At 31.6% G+C, this 25,332-nt stretch overlaps 1 protein-coding gene across 18 annotated transcripts in view; it reads right to left on the bottom strand.

Annotated features, from left to right (window-relative positions):
- LOC138124158 (receptor-type tyrosine-protein phosphatase S-like) overlaps positions 1–25,332 on the bottom strand; it is a 76,313-nt gene that overhangs the window by 8,834 nt on the left and 42,147 nt on the right. For 3 of the 18 annotated variants that reach the window (XM_069039097.1, XM_069039096.1, XM_069039093.1), the window contains exons 10-24: positions 10,604–10,698; positions 9,984–10,470; positions 9,701–9,930; positions 9,579–9,651; positions 9,053–9,240; positions 8,446–9,005; positions 8,173–8,392; positions 8,035–8,122; positions 7,910–7,980; positions 7,454–7,851; positions 7,019–7,395; positions 6,767–6,972; positions 6,443–6,717; positions 6,254–6,389; positions 4,979–6,199 (exon numbers count right to left, since the gene is read on the bottom strand). In XM_069039097.1, the coding sequence (XP_068895198.1) occupies positions 6,122–6,199; positions 6,254–6,389; positions 6,443–6,717; positions 6,767–6,972; positions 7,019–7,395; positions 7,454–7,851; positions 7,910–7,980; positions 8,035–8,122; positions 8,173–8,392; positions 8,446–9,005; positions 9,053–9,240; positions 9,579–9,651; positions 9,701–9,930; positions 9,984–10,470; positions 10,604–10,698 (3,482 nt within the window). In that variant the 3' untranslated portion in view covers positions 4,979–6,121. Of the gene's footprint in view, positions 1–4,978; positions 6,200–6,253; positions 6,390–6,442; positions 6,718–6,766; positions 6,973–7,018; positions 7,396–7,453; positions 7,852–7,909; positions 7,981–8,034; positions 8,123–8,172; positions 8,393–8,445; positions 9,006–9,052; positions 9,241–9,578; positions 9,652–9,700; positions 9,931–9,983; positions 10,471–10,603; positions 10,699–10,757; positions 10,936–10,992; positions 11,124–11,182; positions 11,318–11,372; positions 11,613–11,728; positions 12,059–12,115; positions 12,333–12,381; positions 12,522–12,579; positions 12,685–12,733; positions 12,965–13,705; positions 14,453–14,506; positions 14,914–14,966; positions 15,035–15,094; positions 15,183–15,235; positions 15,456–15,505; positions 16,054–16,099; positions 16,285–16,616; positions 16,690–25,332 lie in introns of those variants that run through there. The other 15 variants (XM_069039101.1, XM_069039102.1, XM_069039092.1 and 12 more) reach the window with 13 other exon arrangements.

The raw sequence follows: 25,332 nt of genomic DNA on the forward strand, positions 1-25,332 counted from the left end.
AAACCAAGTAAAATTTAGCCGGCAGCAGCCGCCCAATGGAACAGTAACCCTATTCCTATTAGTCATTTATTCTTTCATGTTATCCCGTGTCACATTATCTTCCGTAAACGTCTATGTGGTGATGTTTTTAATTCTTAATTATACAGGGTGATCCAAATTTTTTTTAAAATGCTCTAGCAACTTTGTTTCTTATCCGATTTCAATAAGCGATATATCAAATGAAAAGGCGTTTAAGGGACTATGAACTGCCATATAAAATTTATTTTTTAAAGAAGCAGATTAAGTGGGGTGATATTTAACTTTCTTATTTTAAATTGTGACATATGTTTTTCATTACTTATTTTTAAAGTCACTATTTTTCTAAACATTGCTGTATAAAAATATTATTTGTTTTTTGAAAAGTTATGAAGAAATAAAAATTTTTAATAAATAATAATTGAGACATTTTAATGAAAAAGCGAATAAAATCAAGTTGCTTTTTACAGCATTTGTTACGCAAAGAATTTGACAAGTTGTTAAAATTGTATTTCCTCGTAATCGTGAGTAAAAATGAATACATTTGAAGAAATGACCGACATGCTACAAGCGCATTTTGAGTGTGAAAAAAGTGCACAGGCCGCTGAATTGTCAAATTCTTTGTGTAACAAATGCTCTAGCTGACAGGTCTCACAAAGCAACTTGATTTTAATCGCTGTTTCATTAAAATAGTGATTTTAAAAATAAGTAATGGAAAACATATGTCAGTATTTAAAATAAGAAAGTTAAATATCACCCCACTTAAACTGCTTCTTTAAAAAATAAATATTATATGGCAGTTTATGGTCCCTTAAACGCCTTTTCATTTGATATATCGCTTGTTAAAATCGGACAAGAAATAAAGTTGCTAGAGCATTTTAAAAAAATTTGGATCACCCTGTATAGTAGCGTCACAAAACAAGCATTATTTCGGTGCTGGTCTCTATGACTGACATAAGAATTCAAACAACAAACGCAAATATAACATTTACATTGTTTACGAGAATTTCAAATGGAAGCATCGCAGTCTCTCATGGGTGAAATTTTTATTTGAATTTGTTTGATTTATGGTCAACTGATTTAAATCGTATTTACGATATGCCTCCAGGTATATTCTCAAGAAAACAAATTATTTACTGATTTTTTTAATGGGTGTAGTAAAGACTTTACATTGGAAAAAAAAATTAGGACGTTCTTGTTTTATTGAAAGTTTATCAAATAATAATTACTCTTATAAACTTATATCTTACACAGGAGAAAATTTTCAAATTCTGGCAGTGTCGAACAAAATAGTAGTTTATTTGACGAGTTTGTGTGTAAATTGGGTCTCGTTTCACTCGCGTGCCAAAAAAGGCCCAATTTACACACGAACGAGTTGAATACAACGTTTTTTTGTTCGACGAGCCCCTTAAAGGCTCCAAATCGCTTAAAACCTTTAAAATTAGCTTGACGTTTCGTTTTGACAAGTTGTGACATTTATCAAAATCCGTTCACATAGGAGAAAATTCTCAAATTCTGACAGTGTCGAACAAAAAAAATATTTTAGCAATATTCACGTGTTCTTGTCCGGTTTCAAAAGGAAACTTGTTATATTTACGCCTAAAACATCAAATGTAATATTCTTTTAAAAATTTGGTTGAAAAACCAACGCATAACAAAGAAATCCCCATACAAAAATCATAATGGTGATATTGATTCCAATGACTATTCCATTCACTTGTCATTTGTAAAAAATGGACCAATAAAAACACAATTTTACACATTTGTTACCATGGTTTCAAAAAATTGGACCGAATATTCCCACTCGCGGACATTGTACAGTTAATTTCAAAATTATAGAGTACACCTAATTTTCTACAGTGTGAAATGCACTTACATTTTTTGTCAATGATCAATGTCAATTTTGACAAACAAAATGCCTGATCTAACCGAAAATGCGAAAGTACTCATTCTTTCCAAATTAGAAGAAGGGTGGTCGATCCGGAGGGTAGCCCACTATTATAACATCGCGAAGAGTACCGTGCAGAGGATAAAACAGACACTATTATGGTGTTCTAAAATATCAGCGACATTTTATGTTGTCAAACTTACCTAACCTATATAAAAAATATGACACTCAAATTTCAAAAAGGCATCTTTACATGTGGAAAAAACTGTAATAAATCGACTTCTTGATTTTGGGGTGTACTCGATAATTTTGAAATTAACTATACCTACATATTATTTTCTAATAAATTGAAGTGTACAATTTGAAAAATTGAAAGAAATTTGAGGAATTTGATTCATTAAATATTCCTCCAAATACGACTGGTAGTCAATGTTATACAGATCATTTTTGCGGTGGTCAACTGCGCTAACGTGCTAACGCACTCGTCAAATTCATATCCCAGCGCCGTTGATATTTGTAACACCACCACAAAAATAATCGGCATAACATTGACTACTCGTCGTATTAGAACTGATTATAGCAATAAATCGAATTTCACCATTACTTATGTGCATCCATTGATTTGATTCATCATTAAGAATATAAACCGTTAAGCCATCAACATCATCTTGAATCACGTACATGAGATAAGTGCGATTCTTTACAGAAATACTTTTGTTGAACATGTCACCAAGTTCAAATTGTGAACTATCGTTTAGAAAAGATGACATTTTAAAAATCCATTTGCTCTCATTTTGATCTGAATTATAGTAAAACAGTTTTTTTTTAAATTTATTAAATGCAATATGGATGCGGCCTTTGTAATACCTGTTCGTTGGGAAGAACAGCTGTGGTGCAAATGAGTAATGAATGACTTACCAGTTACTATGACAACTCATATGAAAGTTAATACCAAATGTATGCGATTTGCACCACTGATGTTCAATCCAACGTGAACAGGATATAATAACAATCACGGCATTTTCCTGAGTACATGATAATATTACCTTCGAGCAAAACATTTTCGAGAAATTGCCGTTCGAAGAACTTGCAAATCGAGCAAAGTCATGTTGGAGCAATTGACTTTCGAGCAGCTGATTTCGAGAAATTCGTTTTCCAGCAATTGCATTCGAGCAATTTACCTAGATTCTCCCACAATAGATATTGACGAGTAACTAACAAACAGTGAGTAAATAGTTGCCTTTATTGTCGCTTTTTCACCGACGAATTCATTTATTTCTATGTTAACGCTGTTTTCTAGGAGAGTTTTTTTTAGGTAATTCTAATGTTGCATTGGAATTTGGAGATCTAACACTGACTTGATCGATTAATAGTTTTAATTTTTTTATGTTTATGCTAAAAAATATTGGGTGATTCAAAATGATTGTGGCCAAGTATGGCAACTATGTACGAAAATTTATGTGGCAACTGTGTGACTGGGGTAGAGTTGACATTTGTATGACATTTCATAAGCGTGCATTTGATTTTTTCAATTCCATTACACATTGATAAGACAACTTACTAAATTGCGCGACTATGAACTGTCAAGGAAATGTCAACTCTACCCTACCCCCACAGTTGCCACATAAATTTTCGTACATAGTTGCCATACTTGGCCACAATCATTTTGAATCACCCAATAGTTGTATGTTGCATGTTATACTATTGGGAGCACGGAATTTCGGGCTGACTTATTTTATTATCTACTATTGTCACATGTCATTCTGACAAATTGCATTCATCAATTCTGAAAAGTTGCGCAAGTGCTTTGATGTTGTTTTCCGAAAACTAAACAGTCTTTGATTAAACTTTGGAAATCAATCACTAAAATGTAAAATAATTGTGACAGTTTATTTTGAAGTTCAGTCAAAATTAATTATTATGACATTTATGACAATAAAGCTTAGACTACAACGGTTTTTTTTAAATGACAAATAAATTGCTGCCCGAAATTCCATGCACCCAATAATACAATTTTGTGGAACACCAATCATTAAATTTGTTTCGTTTGTAGAAGTGCTTTCGTTAATGCGATGTTCACAATAGTATATATATAAACAATCTCAGCAAAAAGTTGCGGAATTCTTATAATGCTATGAAACGTTTATTACGAGAAATCAATATTTGAAAAAATAGTTTATAATTTTTGGAAACGAATTGTAATGAGTTGCAAGTAAATTTTGTGTTTGTTTTCTTGATATTTAGATAATTACTTACATGTGATTTTACAATCTTTTGACTAAGACTGTACGTGAAAGTAAACAAAAGCACACTGAATTTCAATTTTCATTGATTTCTGTTAAAGTTCTTAACGTAACTGCAGTAAAACGTGCGATATGAGTGTAATGTTGCATACCGACGTCAATTATATGCATTTTGTTCACTTTTATTGAAATTAAAACAGATACATAACCTCAAAAACCGTGTTTTTCCACATGTAATTAGCGATTACAAGAAAAATCCTCGACCAACTTTTTTGTAAATACATTAGAAAATTCTACGATATCGATACTTTACGTGTGAAAAATTTAAGAAAAATTGGCCTTTTTGAAATATGTTTTTTATCACTTTTTATGCGACCATTGCTCCATTTCTCATAAGAACACGTGTAAAATATCCCGACCAATTTTTTTTAAATTTGGCACAGTACTTTAGAATGGATGAAAGGACTATTGTACCAATTTTAAGCAAATTTCGCCATTTTTCAATGTTACTCCAGTTCATCCTTAAAGGCCCTTATAAACGTGTATCATACGCTATTTTTTACTATACCTGCACTACAACTGAAAATTATAACAAAAAAAAGTAAATTGAAATAACTTTTCCGAAGTCATCTGTATCATTAATCGTTGGTCAATTGTTGTTGTTTCGTTGCTATCATAAATTGTGTATAAATGTCTATTTATCATTGTTCAAAATGTAGGTGAATTTGTTGTTACCTAACCAACCCGTAAAGCTTTAGTATTTTACGCATTTTAGTGTCAAAAACAGGGATTATGATTCAGGTATAATAAAAAAGTGTTTAAAATACAAAAATAATAGTAATAATTACACAGCATTTATTTAATTAAGCAGATTTAATTAAGCGTATTGAAAGTAAAAGACAAAAACAGTTTTGCTTTTACCTAATTGCATTTTTCTTGTATAAATATTAAGAAAAGATTTTTCTACCCACCTCGTACTCGATAAGATATGTCACAACATTTTGCCTACCGGGTGAAATCCACATGAAATTTATACTTGTATGATTTATAAATGTTGCTCCCAGGGTTTCTAAGGTTCATTCATTAATTTAATTAAATTTGAATGACAATTAAACTCGCAGTCTCTCAACCAATCAGATTTACGAAATTAGTCAGTACGAACCAACCACGCTGGTTTTAAAAAAATTGCCGCGGAAATATTCACTATTTATTGACGAATTGCTATAACAACCTTTTTTAAATTACAAACTACTATTCAAGTATTTCTTTCATAGAATTTTTCAATCTGAATTGTCATGCCGAAAACAAACTCGTCGGTACGAAATTGTCGTATTTGTTTCTTAAGTCAATTTTCGCCGCCGAAATAAATACTGGTATCTGAGATCAAAAATTTCCGGCAATTTCCTACCCACTCGTTGTATGACAATAATCAAAGGCCAAATGACAATTAACCCTTGAACTACATCGAATTTTTTTAAACTGACAGAAGTTTGATGTCCCACTTTTTATGCTCCCAATAGTACAGTTGCGGAATTAAAATTTCGGGCAGTATTGTCAATGTTTTTGCCTTTTTAGCGTTCAAAAATTATGATTTGTGGCATAATAACGGGTGGGCAACATATTAAACCGATAATTTAATTACACGCAGTGTAATTGACTGCGTGACTGACACAGTAAAGTTTAATTTTTCAATGTCAGTCATGATGACAGTAAAAGGTGGTTTACAGAGATTTTGTTGAAGTGACAGAAAAATACTGCCCGAAATTTTAATTCCGCAACTGTACGTATAGAAATTTTTCAACCTTGATGTTTTAAATATTTTTTTGTCAGATGACACGTTTCAGTTTTAATTATAAAATTGCAAACAATAACACTCAGCAATGTATATAGAAATAATCACATTATCTACATTTTCATTTCCATTGTATGTCATTACTAATTTTTGTTGTATTGTCCACTCTATTGTTTTCCTAATCTAACCATTAAAATTATCATAAATTTTAAACTCTCGAAGATATTCCACCGCTGCCCAGTATAAAAATTCAAGTTGTTCCTGAAAAAAATTGTGTTTTTAAAACATCACGAATCAAGTCCGACGTCATATTACTACAGATTGGACACACTGAGGACGACCTTGCCTAACAGTCTTGACCGCAGAAAAAACGTCACAGTTATGGTCCATATTCATCTTTTCTAATAAGTAAGCCAAAGCTGCAAAAAGTCCGCTGGCTGTTGCTCCATCACTAAAATCGTTACCATTCGATTTAAAACGACCAACTAACTACCCTTAACTTACTAGCAACTGACAATAATTTGATTGCTGCTTTTCATTACTCTTTTCCACACGAGAATCAAGTCTTTTACATTAGCTGGCACCAGAGTTTCACGTTTCCAGTTTTTCATATTTATGATGTTGACGATTTTCTTCTTCGACTCCTCTTTTACATCATTGATTTTCACTCTAATTGTGTCGTGTGAGTCTTCTTTTGTTCGGTTAAGAAAAGTGATCTCCATGGAATCACCAAAGGACCAAAGCCGTTCCTTGCGGGTTGGCCAGAAACGTGGACAGCTCTGTAAAAGCAGCTCATACGGTTTTTGACCCTAAATCGAACCTACTTACTTGATCGTCCTGAACGATTTCATTCAGAGACACTATTGTGTCTATTTCGTATTCTAGGATCAACGTCCAAAAGTCCTCAACCGTGTTGGGCATGGGTTGTTGCGTTAATATGAATTTTCTGGGGTAACGGTAACAGTCCACACTCACGGCGTTGATGTAATTTGATGAGTTCTTCACAGTTAAAGGTAAAAATACTTGCGAGTGACCTAAGGTTCATCCGGTTAGAGGAGACAAGAGGATAAGTGTTATTACCTGGTAATATGTGAGAAAATCGATTTTTGGCCTTTTCTTCGTCGGTGAATTGATGATGTAGTTTAAACATTGTTCGTTGGTACTGATCGATCGCTTTAGCCAAGTGTTGCATTAGCAAATTCGTGGCTTTCAAATTTACAGCTTTATTAACATTGCTCTCAAATTTTTCATTAATGGGAATCGAAAAATCTTGTCCGAACAAATATTCCAGTATCACACGGTGAGCAAAAATGTACTGGTCTACGGTAGTGACGAGACCAATTCTTGCGTTTCGAATTCTCCTCAGAATCCCGGGAAAATCGACTTGATTTTCATGATTTGCCATTTTTAGAATTATGTCGCATAGAATCAAAGTTCCTGTTCGTCCACATCCCGCACTAGAGTAAGTACTCCAGTAGTAGTCCCGGTGAGGACAGATATTGAAAAGATACTTACTTGCAATGTACCACCATCGGGACCTTGTGTATGTCCTCTATCTGTTTCATAAATGAGGTGAAGGCTTGAAGACATAAAGGCACTCCATGGTCGGGCCACGTTATGTACTGAAAATGTTGAACAAAATGTGTCGTGTTTTCATATTTTACCTGTAGATTTCGTTCGATGTAATCGGGAAAAATTTTTGTCGACACATTTTCGATCAAAAATTTTCCAAATCTGCATGTTGACGGGAAATCGGGCCAGTACTGTTCGCATTTAACGATGCCATTTTCTCGCACTTCTGTTAACATGACAATTGTTGTAACGTTTTCTTGGCATATCATTAGCCAAAAGTCTTGTACTGTCGTTGGCAGAGGAGCCTGGGTCGCAATAAAGGCTTTGGGAGTGTCGTAACCCTTGCAAAATTATTTTATTTGTAATTTGGTGTATCGATGCACCAAAGGAGTTACTCACGTTGACATAATTGGCGTTGATGTAGTCTCCTTCTTCATCGTTGTACTCTAAAATGACTCGTGTGTCATCGTCTATAAATTAGCTATTAACTTCGAAATGTGAACATTTGTCGATATTAATCTTACAAGCAATTGTATTTTTGTAGCGATTCTTTGGAAAATTTTCGGGAAGTCGCCCGTAATTAGATTTCTTTAGGCACTCTTTAGGTATTGCCTGTAATAAATATCGAGTAAGCTCATTCAATTAAATAAATAAAACGAAACCTCAAATTGTTGAGTTATTTGGTTATCTTCGGGATCATCTTCCAATGATGTCAAAAAATATTGTTCGAGATCATTAATTTTTATGGGTTTTGAAATTTGTGTGTTATTGTTCAGTAAAGTTGGCTCACTCTGAATATTCCTTTTTGGTATGAGTTCAAATTTTTCAGCAATATTCTTGTGTTCTTGCCCGGTCTTGAACGGAAACTTTTTATATTTACATCTAAAACATCAAATGTAACAACATTCTTTTAATAATTTGGTTGGAAAACGAACGCATAACAAAGAAATCCGCATATCAAAATCGTAATGGCGACAATGGTGATTCCAATGATTATAGGAATGAATGGAATTTCAGCATGACTCATGTGAATCCTTTTATTTGATTTATTCTCAAGAGCATAAACCGTTAAACCATCAACATCATCTTGAATTAAGTACATGAGATGCGTGCTATTCTTTTCAAAAATACTTCTGTTAAACATGTCACCAAGTTCTACTTCTAAACCATCGTTTTGAGAAGATGACATTTTAACAATCCATTTGCTCTCATTTAGATGTGAATTATTTAGTAATGATCTGTATGTATTTTTTATCTCATCTTCAGAATATTTTCCATCATTTTTCATTATTAACGCAGAGAAATTTCCGTTAGTTTTCTCAGGTTTTGGAATTAATAGAAAACATTTTGAGGATGAACACCATTCCACAATAGGTATTGATGAGTAATTAACAAACAGTGAATAACTAGTTGCATTTATTTGGACTCTTTCACCCTTGAATTGATTTATTCCCCGTACGCTAATTCTGTAGACATTTTTTTCTTCAACTGGAATCTAATAGCGAATATCAAGATCTGCGTAATAAAACCCAAGCAACCTACCGTATAATTATACGTTCGTTGATACTTTCTTTCTGTAATATTGTAAGGTTCCCTGATGATTTTCTCGTTTATTTCAATCACAAATTTTTCTAAAGGGCCGTTCATAATAAGTGGGTGATCCCATGATAAAATAATTTCTTTAGGTTTACTGGATAAGTTAATTCTTAAATTTGGCGGAGCTGGACACTCTGGAATTATAACATGATTTAAAAAAAGGAGGTAAGTGGAGCCTGTGGAAAACACAATTCTGAAATCGTCGGCGTAGCTTACATCATGCGAACATCCGTGATGAAGAGAGGTTTTGCCGAAACTACACCAAACTTGTATATGGCAAAACCAGTCACTATTTTATTCGTTTCCATTTCCAAAATAGGGTTCGTTCATTAATAAATTGTGTTCTCGAGTGAGAACCATTTTTTAAACAAACTTTACATAAATGTCAAATTTTATTAAGTTACGCCCCACGTTTTCAGAAATTTTGTGTTCCACTGCCGCCCTTCAACTATTTTCTTTGTTGATCACTAACCTTCCTGGATTGTTTGAGTTGTTACATTTACCTCATTTCCCTCTTCTTGAACACCTTCGTTTTTCGCCTGTACCTATAAAATAAGCTTTTTATTTTAGTTATAATACTTTCGTATCATTTACGATAATGGTGTAGTTGGTCTCTTTTTTTAACTCCGTGAATGTAGCACATGAGAAATCATCCCATAATTCGCAAGATGAATTTGAAGAAGAATTTTGTGTTGTTTCACCATCCTTAAGAGTGATGTTGTAAAGCGACACATTTCCTGTAGGTGGATATGGAGCTTGCCACTTAATCCACAAAGCACTTTCGTTTTTGCAAAATACGATTAAATTTCGTACCGCTTGAGGTTCTGTAAGAAATTGGTTAATTAAAGGAATTTTCTCTGAAAGATTGTAAATTTACTCCCAGGTGGAGTCCTTATTGTCCCATAAGTCCTGGTTACACTATTATTTCCTCTGATTGCAGTTACATTAACCCTGTAATCGGAGAATGGTTTTAAACCCTGAATTTGTTTATTGAATGAATCATTATGTTCAGTCAGAACAATTTCTGCAAATTGAATTTCCTTGTTACACCACTGACTGACGCACTGATACATGAATGTGTAATTTAGTTGACCGTTGAATCCTTCACAGGATTCTAATTCTATGTTAACCCTGTTTTCTTGCAGAGTGATTTTTTTAGGTAATTCTAATGTTGCATTGATGTCTGATGACGAATTTGCAGATCTAACACTGACTTGATCGATTAATAATTTTCGATTTGTTGTGTTATTACTAAATAGTTGTATGTTGCATGTTCTAAAATTGGGTAAAACGTCGATCTTTAGATTTGTTTCGTTTGTAGAAGCGCTTCCATTAGTGCGTTGTTCACAAAAGTCTTTGAAACACTGAAATTATAATAATCATTACACAGAATTTATTTAATAAATTTTATTAAGCGTATTGAAAGAAACGACAAACATGGTTTTGCTTTTACCTAATTGCATCTTTCTTGAATTAAGGAAATATTTTTCTACCCACCTCGTACTCAATAAGATATGTCACAGCATTTTCCCTAACGGATGAATTCCACATTAAATTTATTGTATGATTTATGAATGTTGCTTCCAAGGTTCCTAAGATTAATTTATTCATGTAATTTATTCTGAATGAAAATAGAAATTCTGCAACTTACTACGACTTGTTAATAATGTCTTCAGTTCATCGGTAAATGACTGATTTTGGACTACCAATATAATTCTTATTTCGTATTCTAACTTTGTTGTCGACAAATTACTGATTGTTTCTGTCACATTGCCGCCATTGTTGAAATGTTTTGGCTGTGAATAATTTTGAAATTTTTTTTCGTCACTCTGAAACATCACAATTATTATTAAACTGTAAATGTTATTGTTACTATCATTTCACACGTTTTTATATTGGATCTGGTAATATTCAGGTATCTTTGCACTCTGGTCATATGTCATATTTACAAAAACCGTCAGCGAATGTTCCGTTATAGATTTTAAAACAGGTGGTCGCATTAAAACTGGTAGAGTTTCTAAAATTTGATGATTATTATTAACCATAATTAAGACTTCAGTAATTTTATGTTTATACCATCACATTGATAATCTGGGTAATCCTGAAAAAACTTTTTTTTGCATTTCGTACACCCTTTTATTTTGTCACAGGTTTCGCAGTTGGCGCCACAGTTTAAACTACAGTTCATCCCCCAACGCCCAGAATCACAAGCTACGAATCATTATTAAACATAATTGTTTTACAACTTTTTTACATATCAACAAACTTTTGTTGCAGAATTCTCCTTCATATCCCCAAGCGCACGAGCAGTTAGAGTTTTCTGAACATATCTTATAAGTTTCGCAGTTAGGATACGATTTTCCAAGAACTTGACTGCAACTTATATTACAATGTTTTCCAATATAACCTCTATTTTCACAAATTTTTGTATCCGCTAGATTTGTGTCAAGAACTTTACATCTAGAGCTATACGATATGTTTGTAGGTAAAATTATGTTTTTAGTATCTGAAATAAATATTAATGTTGATATCAAATTCTATAATAAACATGTAGATGGAACTTATTCAATTTCGTTTTGTTTATTATAATAATAAAAAATAAATAAACTGAAAGAATATTACCTACTGAAGGTCTGCAAAAAGCAATATTATCGACCGCCCAATAACCTTCTTTATTATCATTCGAACGTCCGCGGAAAAACATGAGTTTTGCGTTTTCTGTAAAATTATTTTTGATTTCTATTTCTATTTTCTTCCATTCCTTCAACGAATTTTCTTTGTTGAATCCAATGACTGTTTCGTTAACCGTTTCGTTACCTGACTTTAATGTTACGTTTAAGTAACAATCCATATCCACAGAGACAAACATGAAAATACATAAATTTTTTGAAAAATGTGAAATGTCAAGGTGGCTGTCATTTTCACTAATGCGATTAGAATATCTAAATTTGTCTAATGAAAAAAATTAATTACTTATTTTGTGTTAATAGATATATTGCAAATTCTTACGTTTCGCTATTTTAATTTTGTCATTTTCACCAGAAACCAACCATTTTGGAGTAAAATTTAAAGTACCTATTGATTTACCGTCATATAGGTTCCTTAATAGGTAATTTTTAAATGTTTCACCCAATGATCCCGAAACGGTGACTGATTGCATTTGGGTATTCAGCGTAATGTTTAAGGCATAATGGGACCACTTGCAAAAATGTTGGTCTATGCCTGACTAAAGAGTTCAGTTTAATTACAGAAAAAATATTTTCTTTTGTACCTACTTCATTTATTCTAAAAGCCTTTTCATTCGTTTTATCGTCACCGAATATCTTGAAGACCAAATCATTTTTATGATACACGGAGAAAGTTAAAGTTGAGTTATTTTCTAACTTAATGGCTGGAGACCTTGAATTTTGAAAACCTAAAGTACAAATATGGAAAGATTAATTTTAACAAGACAACTTTTTTGCTGCACTTACTTTCCCAACGTATATCAGTTATAGAGCGATATATACCAGTATTATTTGATATAAGCCAATCGTCATTCACCCAACTGTCTAGTAGAATTTGTGTTCGATTTAGTCCTATAAAAATAAAAATAAAATATTGTTCCACATGTGAAAATGTTTTTACCCTTTTGATCTTCAAGTGGTGAAATGTAAAGCCCAGAGTACACTGAATCACCAGTGAGAACACAAGTAACATTGTCGTTTTTAATTAATGTAATTACTTCAGCTAGAATAAATGTCCTTGTTAAAATATAACACAAGTACAACCACATATTGTTGCAGCTCTTGACAATAATTCAAGATTGATTCATTTTCACGTTTTTTTTTAATCTTAATGTTTGCCTTATCATTAAGAAATAAGCAATACTATCTCTACGATATGTACATATGACAATCTTTTTATTATCAGGTATTATTTATTTTTTATATTTATTTATATTTATATCAAATTATTTTTCATGAATGCCAAAATAACGGCAGTTTATTTTTAGACACAGATGCATTTTTTTTATGTGATTCTGTTCATTCTGATTTTAAAACGAGTCTTTTGGATCAATGTTTCTTCTTCTTTAGTTTGAAAATTCTTATTTCTTTTTCATTCATTACTAACGTCAGATGACGTAATTATGGAAAGATCACCTTATCGGATCTTATCGGTGCACCTGAAACCAAGTAAAATTTAGTCGGCAGTAGCCGCCCAATGGAACAGTAACCCTATTAGAGTCATTTATTATTCTTTCATGTTATCCCTTGTCACATTATCTTCCGTAAACGTCTATGTGGTGATGTTTTTAATTCTTAATTATGCAGTAGCCTCACAAAACAAGAATTATTTCGGTGCAGTTCTCACCTCTATGACTGACATAAGAATTAAAAGAACAAACGCAAATATAACATTTACATTGTTTACGAGAATTTCAAATGGAAGCATCGCAGTCTCTCATGGGTGAAATTTTTGTTTGAATTTATTTGATTTATGGTCAACTGATTTAAATCGTATTTACGATATGCCTTAATATAATAATAATAAATTATTTACTGATTTTTTAATGGGTGTAGTAAGGACTTTTTATATTGGAAAAAAGAAAACTACTCGTATGACGTTCTTGTTTTATTGAAAGTTTATCAAATAATAAATACTCTTATAAATTAATGTAAACTAAAATGTTTAGTCTTATTCATTGACAACCCCCACTTGCCAGATAAAAGAAAAACACTTTTCTGATAGCACTTCTTCATCTTAGGTTTTGGAAATTCCTTATTTAGAAGAGGGCATAACAGTTTTAATCTAAAAATAAATTCATATTTCCTTTAAACAAGAACTAATTAAGCATTTAATTACACTGCTTATTTGTTTTCAAAACTATACTTATACGTGATAAATGTCTTCACAGGGCGTTGGCATTTGTTAGACGACGACAAAATAATTGTTTTTGATTCATCATAATACAACAATACGTTAGTTGTAGATGTATTCCCTTAAAATCTAGGTCTAGCAAATTTTAGAAATACAGAATTATACAGTACTTTGAGAACATAAAATGTGTCTCACCAAAATTTAAGGTCTACATAGACAGTATTGAACTAATGTTACCATTAAATTATACACAGATAAATCATACTCATAATTCTAAATGAAAAAGGCTAAGGCTTCTTTTTTTGTCTAAAATACTCCACAACTACACGGTGAGCAAAGACGTAGTGATCCACAGTACTGACCAGCCAAGGCCTTTGGTTTCTCAATTGCTTCAATACTTCCGCGAAATTTACTTGCTTTTTATATTGGCCCATTTTTAAAACAATGTCACACAGAATTACTGTGCCCGTTCGTCCACATCCTGTACTATACTATTGTGATGTTAGAACGAAACAATATTGGTAATGTCAAAGCACCTACTTGCAGTGTACGAGAATGGGGGAAGTAGGTTTCGAAATTTCAGATATCACCTTCATGAATGGAATAAACTCTTGAAGGTTTGTAGGTACACCATGATCGGGCCACTTGATATACTGAAACTGTTGCACGCGATGATGAGTCTTATTTTCATACTTCACTTGAAATTCCCTTTTAACATAACTGGGAAACATTTTTGATGACACGTTTAAAATGACAATATTTCCAAATCGGCACTTTAATCCAAATTCCGGCCAATATTTTTCACACACGATGGTTCTATTCTCGTTCAGATTACTCAACATGACAACGGTCTTAATATTTTCTTGCCAAATCATCGACCAGAAATCGTTTACAGTATGCGGCAGAGGTGTTTGGGTTGCGATGAAACCTCTTGGAATATTGTAACCCTTCAAAAAGTAGATTAGTTTTGACAGGTCAGTTTACTAAAGCAGTTTCTCACGTTGACGTAATTGGCGTTAATATAGTCACCATCTTCGTTATTTTTTAAAACAACTCTTGTTTCGTCATCTGGAAATTATGTGTTAAGTTCTAAGTGTAAATGTACAACTTAGTTGATGTTTAACTTACAAGCTATTACATTTGTGTAGCGATTCTTTTGAATATTTTCAGGTAATCGTCCATGATCACATTTCTTTAAACTCTCTTTGGAAATTACCTACAACAAATAATATCCTGCAAATTCATTGAATGTAGTTGATAAAATAAAACCTCAAATTGCTGTGTTAGTTGGTTGTCTTCGGACTCATCTTCTATGCAACTAGACAAATATGGTTCCAGATCATTAATTTTTATGGATTCATACATTTCTGTATTATTGTTCAATAAAGTTGGCTCCCTTCGAATATTTCTGTTTGGTGTGAATTCAAATATTGTAGCACTATTTACGTGTTGTTCCCCGGTTTTGAAAGGAAACTTGTTATATTTACGTCTAAAACATCAAATGTAATATTCTTTTAAAAATTTGGTTGAAAAACGAACGCATAACAAAGAAATCCCCATATAAAAATCGTAATGGTGACAATAATGATTCCAATTATAATAGTAATGAATCTAATTTCAGCATTACTTATGTGCATCCTTTGATTTGATTCATAAACCGTTAAACCATCATCATCATTATGAATCACGTACAGGAGATGAGTGCGATTCTTCAGAGAAATACTTTTCTTAAACATGTTACCAAGTTCTAATGTTAAACTATCGTTCTGAAAAGATGACATTTTAACAATCCATGTTCTCTCATTTTGTTCTGAATTATTTAGTAATGATCTGTAGGTATTTTTTATCATTTCTTCAGTATATTTTTCACCATTTTTCACTATTAACACAGAGAAATTTCCGTTAGTTTTCTCAGGTTTTGGAATTAATAGAAAACATTTCAAGGATGAACACCATTCCACAATAGGTATTGATGAGTAACTAACAAAGAGTGAATAAGTAGTTGCGTTTATTTTCGCTCTTTCACCGTCGAATTTATTTATTCCCCATACGCTAATTCTATAGACATTTTCTTCCTCAACTGGAATCTAATACCGAATATTAAGATCTGCGCTCTAAACCCAACCAACTTACCTTATAATTATACGTTCGTTGATACTTTTTTTCTGTAATATTGTAAGCCGACATGATTTGCTCGTTTATTTGAATCCCAAATTTTTCTAAAGGGCCGTTCATAATAAGTGGGTGATCCCATGATAGAATAATTTCTTTGGGTTTAGTGGATAAGTTAATTCTTAAATTTGGCGGAGCTGAACACTCTGGAATTATAATATGATTAAAAAGAATAAAAGAGGCTTTGGAAAACACAATTTCTGAAATCGTACGGCGTAGCTTATATCCGTGATGAACAGAGGTTTTGCCGAAACTACACCAAAGTTGTATATGGCAAAGCGAGTCACAATTTTCATCCTTTCAATTTCGAAAATAGGATTCTTTCATTAATGAATTGTGTCCTCGAAACCATTTTTTAAACGAACTTTAAGTAAATCTCAAAATTTATAAGTGCCAGTTTATTAAGTTACGCAGCACATTTTCAAAAAATTTGTTTTCCACAGCCGCCCTTCAACTATCTTCTTTGTTGATCACTAACTTTCCTGGATCGTTTGAGTTGTTACATTTACCTCATTTCCCTTTTCATTAACAAGTTTGTTTTTCGCTTTTACCTATGAATATAGTTTTTTTTTTATTTTAGTTATAATTATTTCATATCAATTACGATAATGATGTAGTTGGTCTCTTTTTTTAACTCCGTGAATGTAGTACATATGAAATCATCCCACAATTCGCAAGGTGAATTTGAATGAAAATCTGTTGTTTTTTCACCATCCTTAAAAGCGATGTTGTAAAGGGACACACTTCCTGTTGGTGGATATGGAGCTTGCCACTTAATCCACAAAGCACTTTCGTTTTTGCAAAATACGCTTAAATTTCGGACCGCGTGAGGTTCTATAAGAAATTGGTTGATTAAAGGAATTTACTTTGAACAATTGTAAATTTACTTCCAGGAAGGGTCCTTATGGTCTCATAAATCTTGCTTTCAGTATTGTTTCCTCTAATTCCAGTTACATTAACCCTGTAATCGGAGAATGGTTTTAGACCCGGAATTTCCTCTTTGATTCGTTTCCGGTACTTAGTCAGAACAATTTCTATAATTTCGGTTTTCTTGTTACACCACTGACTGATGCACTGATACGTTAATATGTAATTTAGTTGACCGTTGAATCCTTCACAGGATTCTAATTCTATGTTCACGCTATCTTCTAGCAGACTGATGTTCTTGGGTAATTCTAATGTTGCATTGATATCTGATGACGAATTTGAAGATATAACGCTGATTTGAGCGATTAATAGTTTTGGATTTTCTGTGTTTATGCGAAATAGTTGTATGTTGCATGTTGTAAAATTTTCTAGAGCTTCAATCTTTAGATTTGTTTCCATTGTAGAAAAGTTTTTGTTAGGGTTTTCTTCACAAAAGTCTTTGAAACACTGAAATAATAATTTATTTAGTTAAGTATGTACTTATACAAGGTGTTTCACGTCACTTTCCGAGATCTACGCCGAATTTATGCAACTCAATATTCAGTAGTCACAAAATGCTAGATACCAAAATATATAATTTAATTATCATTAATTATTAATTAATTATCGTTAATGAAAAAAGTATTACTGGTTGTATTTAAAGTTCGTCAGGGTCAGTAGTTATATAGTGCTGGTTCTGGCTCACTCAAAAATCACGTTTTAGAATCATGTGTTTTGCGTGATCTCTTCAAAACGCCAGTTTCAGAATCATGTGTTTTGCGTGACCTTCAACTGTATCAGTCATGTCGCGATCAAAACGCTAGTTTTAATTTGCGTTTGTAGTTTAGTCAAAACATAGTTTTTGATTCAGAGTAAATTATCTGATCATTACATCCGTTTTGGTTCCATCAAAAACATGGTTTTTGATTCAGGTAAATAAGCGGTATTTTGCGTGACTTATATTTTTATAAGCTAGAAACATTGAGGAAGATATTGAAGTTTCATATTTCTGTGCTCTCTGCAAAACATAGTTTTTGATTCATGCAAATAAGTAGTATTTTGCATGATCTTTATTTTTCTGAAGGGGTCATTGTGTTTTCATTCATCTAAACATTGAGGTAGTGGGGGATCATTTTATAATTGTATGCTGAACTTACATTTTCATAGTATTAAAGCAGCTGCATTGTATCAAAATTAAACGATGAGTCATTTCTTAAAATCTATAAACGAAGAAACTCATCTTGTGCCATATGTGAGGCCAAGTTATTTAGAAATTGATAGAAGATTCCCCATTAAAAGATTTATTAAGACGGAAACTCAGTTTGGTGAACAAGTAGTCGTTGATTGTAGTGAATTTAAAACGCCTCTTCCACAACGGTTTACAGAAAAATTTAGCGAAAAAGTTATTCAAACTTTAAACAATTTATTGAAACAAGGAAAAAACATTTTTATGGTTAGTGAAGGAATAGTTGGAAGAACAACCAATATCAAGTTTGTTGAACAGACAGAAGAATAAATTTTTCTGGAGCTACACGAGAAAAAAAAATGCCTGTTCCGATTAAATATAAGTGTCCATCATGCAAAGGTGAAAGTGATATGGAAGGTGTCAGATGTCTTCCTTGCGCCATGCATGATTTAATTAAGAGTCAACATTTTAAACATTTTTTACGAGAATATAGAACTAAAGAGTGAATTTGTGTGTTCCTAAATGTTATTATTATTTATTTGAAATTGTATATTTTGTAGTAATGTAAATATAAATAAACTTTCACATATTCATGTTGTTTTATTGCTACTATCACTACCATATTGTGATGTAAAATATTGCTTAATCACAATTATGTGAAGGTTGAAGATGCTGACTTAGGTTAGTCATCTCTATCCGGATGATTATGAACTGCAAAGTAAGGAAATAATGAAATAAAACACTAGATTCTTTATTATAATTTTATTAAAAATATAAATTACATTTGAATGTATTATGTGATGCTACTTTTATCAATCCAACTGTTGTGTGTGTTGTTTAGTCCTAACCATTTGACATACATTTTTTTTCCTTTTTTTCTTAAAACTTTTTCCACCAAGTAAATATCCGAATGTTTTACTTTCTGCAATTCTTCTTCATAAAATCCTCCTAATATATCTTCGCCCTGTACATCTTTTAATAAATATGTTGTTGGATTAGTTAGCTTTACTTTTTTAACAATGAAAATTTCGTTTGACCAATTGGCTGTATAAGATTTATCAAAAATTTGACGATGTTTACTTATTCGTACATGATCACCAACAGAAAATTTATTATGTACATTTGCAAGCTTTATATGAGTATAAATTGATTTCAATATTGATCTTTCATTGCTTTTTTTAACATTTGCGGGTGTAGTTTTAATTGTGCTGTGATATTTGTTGTTATATTCGTTGGCGATTTTATCTAATATATTGACCCATTTATAATTTCCTTGAAAACTAAATTGTACCCACATTAATTGCTTTAGCGTTCTGTTGACCCGTTCAACTATAGATGCTTTAATAGAACTGAACGTACTATAATGATTAATTTTACGTTTTTTCATTAAACTTTGAAATTTTGTATTAAAAAACTCTTTACCGTTGTCAGTCTGTAAGTTTTTAGGTGGTGGTTTTACTTTTAGTAAAATATTCTCCATTGCTGTACTCACATCAATAGAATTTTTTGTCTTTAATGGAGCCATCCAGACGTACTTAGAAAAGCAATCAATTACAACTAAAATGAATTTAAATTGTTTGTTTGTTTTCTTTGGCATATGGAATCATTTCCACAAGATCAGCTTGCAATGTTTCATTTAGTCCTTTAATTATAATACGACGACGTTTGAATTTTTTTCTTGCAGGCTTATGTAATTCTTTTACGATATCCATTTTGATGGAAGTAGGTTTATAACCATTATCTTTTAATTTGGAAACCATGCTTATTATTAATGTTTTATAATCGCTTTTTCATCATTGACTGACTGATTTTCAAATTTTATTGGACATTTAACAATTATTTGCGCAAATAAACATTTAAATTTATTGTTTTTAGTTTTCGATGTACTTTGTTTAACAACAAATGATATACTTGTTCCAAATTGCATTTGATAATTCAAAGCTTGTTCTTTAGTAAATAATTTATCATTTAAACTTATAAGAACCTCTTCATTGTTTAGAAGAATCTTTTCAATGGTACCCTGTTCTAATGGAAATTTATAATCAACTCTGTCAAATCCTATAATATATTTATTATCTACAATGGCATTAGCTTCAAATTTTAAAATTACGTTATAAAACATATATGAGGATGAAAGAATTTCTTTGTCACTAAACTTTGTCAATACCAATTGTGGATTTTTAACTAAGTGACGTCCAAATTTATCAAGCGTCATCATTCAATAATACCAGATTCACGCAATTCTTCTACAATTGAAACTATTTCGTTATTGTGACCCGAATGTCCCGCTGTCTGCGAAGCAACTAATAACCGAAGTCTTTCGACTAATTCATTTGGATCATCCCAGTAAACATAATTTATTGGATAATTATTTGTTTCTTTTATCATACCTTTACCGATGGCTTTTCTTGGTCTTTTAGGAGTTTCAGTATAATTTTGAGATGGAAAGTATAAGGGAGCAATAACTGATTTATATTTATCAGATCTAAGGCGAATTGGAGCAGAAGGATCAAAGTTAGGACGACAAGCATTGCCTAAATCCAAAATCTCTTTATATGTACTCAAGTCATTTTGTGTATACTTTTTAGGATTGTTTTTAAATAAAAGTTCATAGAGTCCCGGTGTTGTTTTATAAAAGTTGTTATCTACTTTAATGTCTTTGCCCATAAACTCTACAACAGATGAACCAATGAAGAATTTCTCTTGAAAGCTGTCGTGTCTTATGCCAGTCCTATGATCAAATTCTCGTTTCTTATCAAGAATCATAGCACTTATATATTGTCGTGGTATTTCATCAAAACTTTCTAAGTACTCAGTAAATAAATCTGTTCCAACAATATTTGAAATATTATTTTTACTTTCTTCAACTGAATTTTCAATTAACTCATCTAGTTCTATATTGTCTACATTTTCAGATTCCTCTATAAAACTTTCTGGTTCTACCTCCCTTTTTAAAACTGATGCATCATGTGATGTACTTTGAAGTAGCTTATCAATTTCATTCAAATCAACTTTATCATCTTTTATTGAATCCATTCTTTTTTGAAGTTTAGAGATTCTATCCGAAAGAGTAAGTTTATTTTCGACGGGAATAATTTGTTTAAATGTTTCTTGTTTTTCTTCTTTAGGTTTAAAGTTGTTGACAATGCCTTTTTCTTGTAACTGATTGGATATTGTTTCAAGTCTTTTGGTAATAGGAGAAAAGGTGTTTTCATAAATAGACTCATCTTGTTTTAGCAAAGTCATTTTTCGCTTTACTTCATCTCTTTTCTTAATTAATTTTTTTAGATTGTCTGTGTCTGTATCATTAACTCTACTTTTTAAATTCATAGTTAATACAAATACGCAAAACGTTATCAAACCGTAAAAGCGTTACAAAGCGTTAACAAACTGCTTCTAAAACTGTGGAATTTGGTACTTTGTTTTGTTTATATAGTTTTTCTTACTGAAATTAAGATTGTATGAAGCAATCAAAACCTTTTCTATAACCTCCACTATTGAAATCTTTTTCTTTGTCAATTACTAAAAAATTGAATTTATCCTGCCAACATAAATGACACATTTCTTTAAATTGTTCATAAGTGAGCTCCGAACTAACGTTGTCTCTATAAATGCGAAGTAAATTTAACTCATCTTGTTTAAATACTATTAAAAAATTTGCATTGTCTCTAATTAATTGTTTCGGAATTTTGGTATAAGTCTGACACAAATAGAAACAGTCAATATTTTTATGTCTACCCATACTAAAATATTCTCTCATAATATTTTGTTTATCGCAAGCTACATCATCAAAAATTATTAAGGAATTAGGTTTAACTTCTGATGAAGAGGGAATATTATTTTCTAGATTATTAAATGCAAAGAAATTCATTCCTTTTATAGGTTTTAATAATGTTTCTAAATACTGATATTTTGGTTGAAATAATGATTTTGAAAAAACATAGACGTTTTCAAATCGCAATTCGTTAGGATGTTCAATTAAACTTATCATTGTATTGGTTTTACCACAGTTTGATGGTCCTACAATAAGACAACGTATAGTTGAGGGAAAAAGTCCTCCATGTCTTTTTTTGTTAATAGTTTTAAAATCATTGTTTGAAACTTGTAGTGTTATTGGTTGTTGTACTATTCGCATTTTGCATGAAACTAATGAGAAAAATTTCTGTAAACTATAAATATTCTTATCCAAACTTGTTTTGTTTTAGTTGTGTTTTAGTTGGTAAAACCTAAACTTCATAAAGTCTATATATGGCAGTAAAAAAACGAAAGCGTAACAGTCAAGTAAAAATGGTTAAAAAGAGATATAGTGGGCGTGGTATTCTAAATTCGGTGATAAATAAGCTACCCGTAGAACTTCATATTCCGGGTTATAATTATTGTGGACCAGGAACAAAACTATCAAAACGGCTTTCCAGAGGCGATAAAGGAGTTAATGATTTGGATGAAGCCTGCAAAGAACATGATATCGCTTATAATAAGAGTTTAGATCTAATCAATAGACATAAAGCAGACCGTGTCTTATTAGAGAAAGCAAAGCTTAGATTACGTTCTTCTAATTCTTCACTTGGAGAAAAAACTGCGGCTTTGGGTGTTGCATCTGCAATGAAAGCTAAATTAACACTTGGAATGGGTTGTTCATCAGCAAAAAAATCTCAGCGCTCAAAAACTAAATTTAAGAAAAGTAAAAAAGGATTAGGGTTTAACCAACTAAGAAAAATTGCAAAAACAGCAATTAAAGGAAAGAAGTTTAAAAACAACATTGATGTTATAAAACCAGCAGTAAAAGCTGTAAAATCAGTAAAAAACAAAAGTCCTATTAAACATACACGCACTATTCCTATACCAAAAACTGGTGGATTTTTACCGCTTATTCCAATTTTTGCTGCATTAGGGGCCTTAGGTTCTTTAGGTGGTGGTGCTGCAGCAATTGCAAAAGCAGTAAATGATACTAAAGCAGCTAAAGAACAACTTAAAGAAACTCAAAGACATAATCAAAATATGGAAGCCATTGCATTAAATAAGTCTAAATCAGGAAAAGGATTGTTTTTAAAACCTTATAAAAAGGGATTCGGTCTTTTTTTAGGACCATGGAAATCACCAAGGACATTCCTATAAAGCTTCCAAAACGTGCCTTAACAAATATTGATTTAAAAAAATTTGCAAAACTATTAGAAATTCATAATTTTAGAGGAGTATTTATGAAAGATTCATTGCCTAAATCAGGAGCAAAAGTTAACGAAACTGGTCTCATAAATTTAGATGATCAGAAAGGTAATGGAACTCACTGGACTGCTTATAAAAAAATTAATAACCAGGTCATTTATTTTGATAGCTTTGGCAACTTACCGCCACCTACAGAATTAGTTAAATATTTAAACAAAAACAATAAGTGTGAAATAATATATAATCATCAAACATTACAAAAGTTTGATACAGTAATTTGTGGACATTTGTGTTTAAAATTTTTGTACAACTATAATAATTAATAACGGATGTAGATAGTTTTTAGTTTAGCACAGTCTTTTGTATGTGTTTGTATCATGTCTGTTACGTTTACTTTAACAGGAACAAGTTCAATACTTTCAAGTAAATATTATCCTCCTTTAGTATTGGATAACAGTGAATACGCTTTAGGTTTAATAAACTTAGAAACATTTAATTCAATAGCAAACGTAACTAATTCAAATAACAAATTTTATTTTACCTTAATAAATCAAACAAAAGGTTTTATTGAAATTCCTGAGGGTTCTTATGAAATTGATGAACTCAATGCTTTTTTAAGTCAAGAACTTATTAGATATGTTAAAAACGAATCATTAAAAACAAATCACTACATGCAACAACCTACTTTACTTATAGAAGGAAATAACAATACCTTAAAATGTGAAATTAAATGTAGTCTTGATATTGACTTTACAAAAAAAGACACTATTGGTAGTTTACTAGGTTTCAGCAGTAATACACTTAGAGCAAAACAAAAAACATATATCAGATAATCCTTGTAAAATATTCAAAGTAAATGCATTATGTGTGGAGTGTAATATTGTATCTGGTGCGTATCGCAATGGTAAAGAAGTGCATGTTATTCATGAATTTTTTCCTTGTGTACCTCCTGGATACAAAATAATAGAAACACCTTCTAGTGTTATTTATCTACCAGTTAACACTAAACAAATAGATGAGATAACAATTAAAATAACTGATCAAGATGGAAATATTGTCAATTTTAGAGGAGAAGTGCTAACAGTAAGGTTGCATTTGCGTAAAGTAAAATAGCGATCCTGCAATGGGAATAGTGTTTAATGTTAATAGTAAAATTGGTGCAGCATACAAGGGTAAAAATATAAATATCTCAAAAACAAATAAAATTTCTAGTCGAGTGAAAAACGTGAAAGTGTTAACTACAGCAAACCGTTTGTTTTTAAAATCTTTAGGATTTCGAGTAAAAGTATAAATTTAGCAAAATGAATTTTGAAATTCTGAATGTTCAGGAACCACCGTTGTTTGATATGACAATTGCTTATGCTGAAAAACGTACTCATCCACCTTATGCATCTAGTTCTTTTAATAACAATGATGAAATTAGAATTCCAATACAACAACAAGACATATACACTTTACCTTGGTACAGTACGTTACATGTTCAAGGAAAAGTAAAAGTGTATGGTAAAGATAATGCTGTTTTACCACCTTCAAGCGTTGAATTTGTTAACATGGGAATTTTATTTTTGTTTAATGAAATACGTTATGAAATATCAGGAGATTCCATTGATACTGTTAGAAATCCGGGAATTGCGTCTGTTTTAAAAGGATATGCAACATACAACGAATCACAAAGTAAGGCTCTTCAAAACAGTGGTTGGTTTCCCAAAGAACAATCTACTATTATTGGTGGAGTGAGTGGTAGTTTTGATGTTATAATTCCACTTCACATGGTTTTGGGTTTGTGTGAAGACTTTAAAAAAGTTTTGGTAAATGCTCGACAAGAATTAGTACTACGTCGCGGTAGTGATGATAGTAATGCATTTTTGCTTGATGATGATTTAGATAAGACAGTAAAATTGTCTTTAGAAAAAATATCATGGAGAGTTCCTCATATTAC

The sequence above is a fragment of the Tenebrio molitor genome, chromosome 2 (assembly GCF_963966145.1).
Source record: "Tenebrio molitor chromosome 2, icTenMoli1.1, whole genome shotgun sequence".
Classification (NCBI taxonomy): domain Eukaryota; kingdom Metazoa; phylum Arthropoda; class Insecta; order Coleoptera; family Tenebrionidae; genus Tenebrio; species Tenebrio molitor.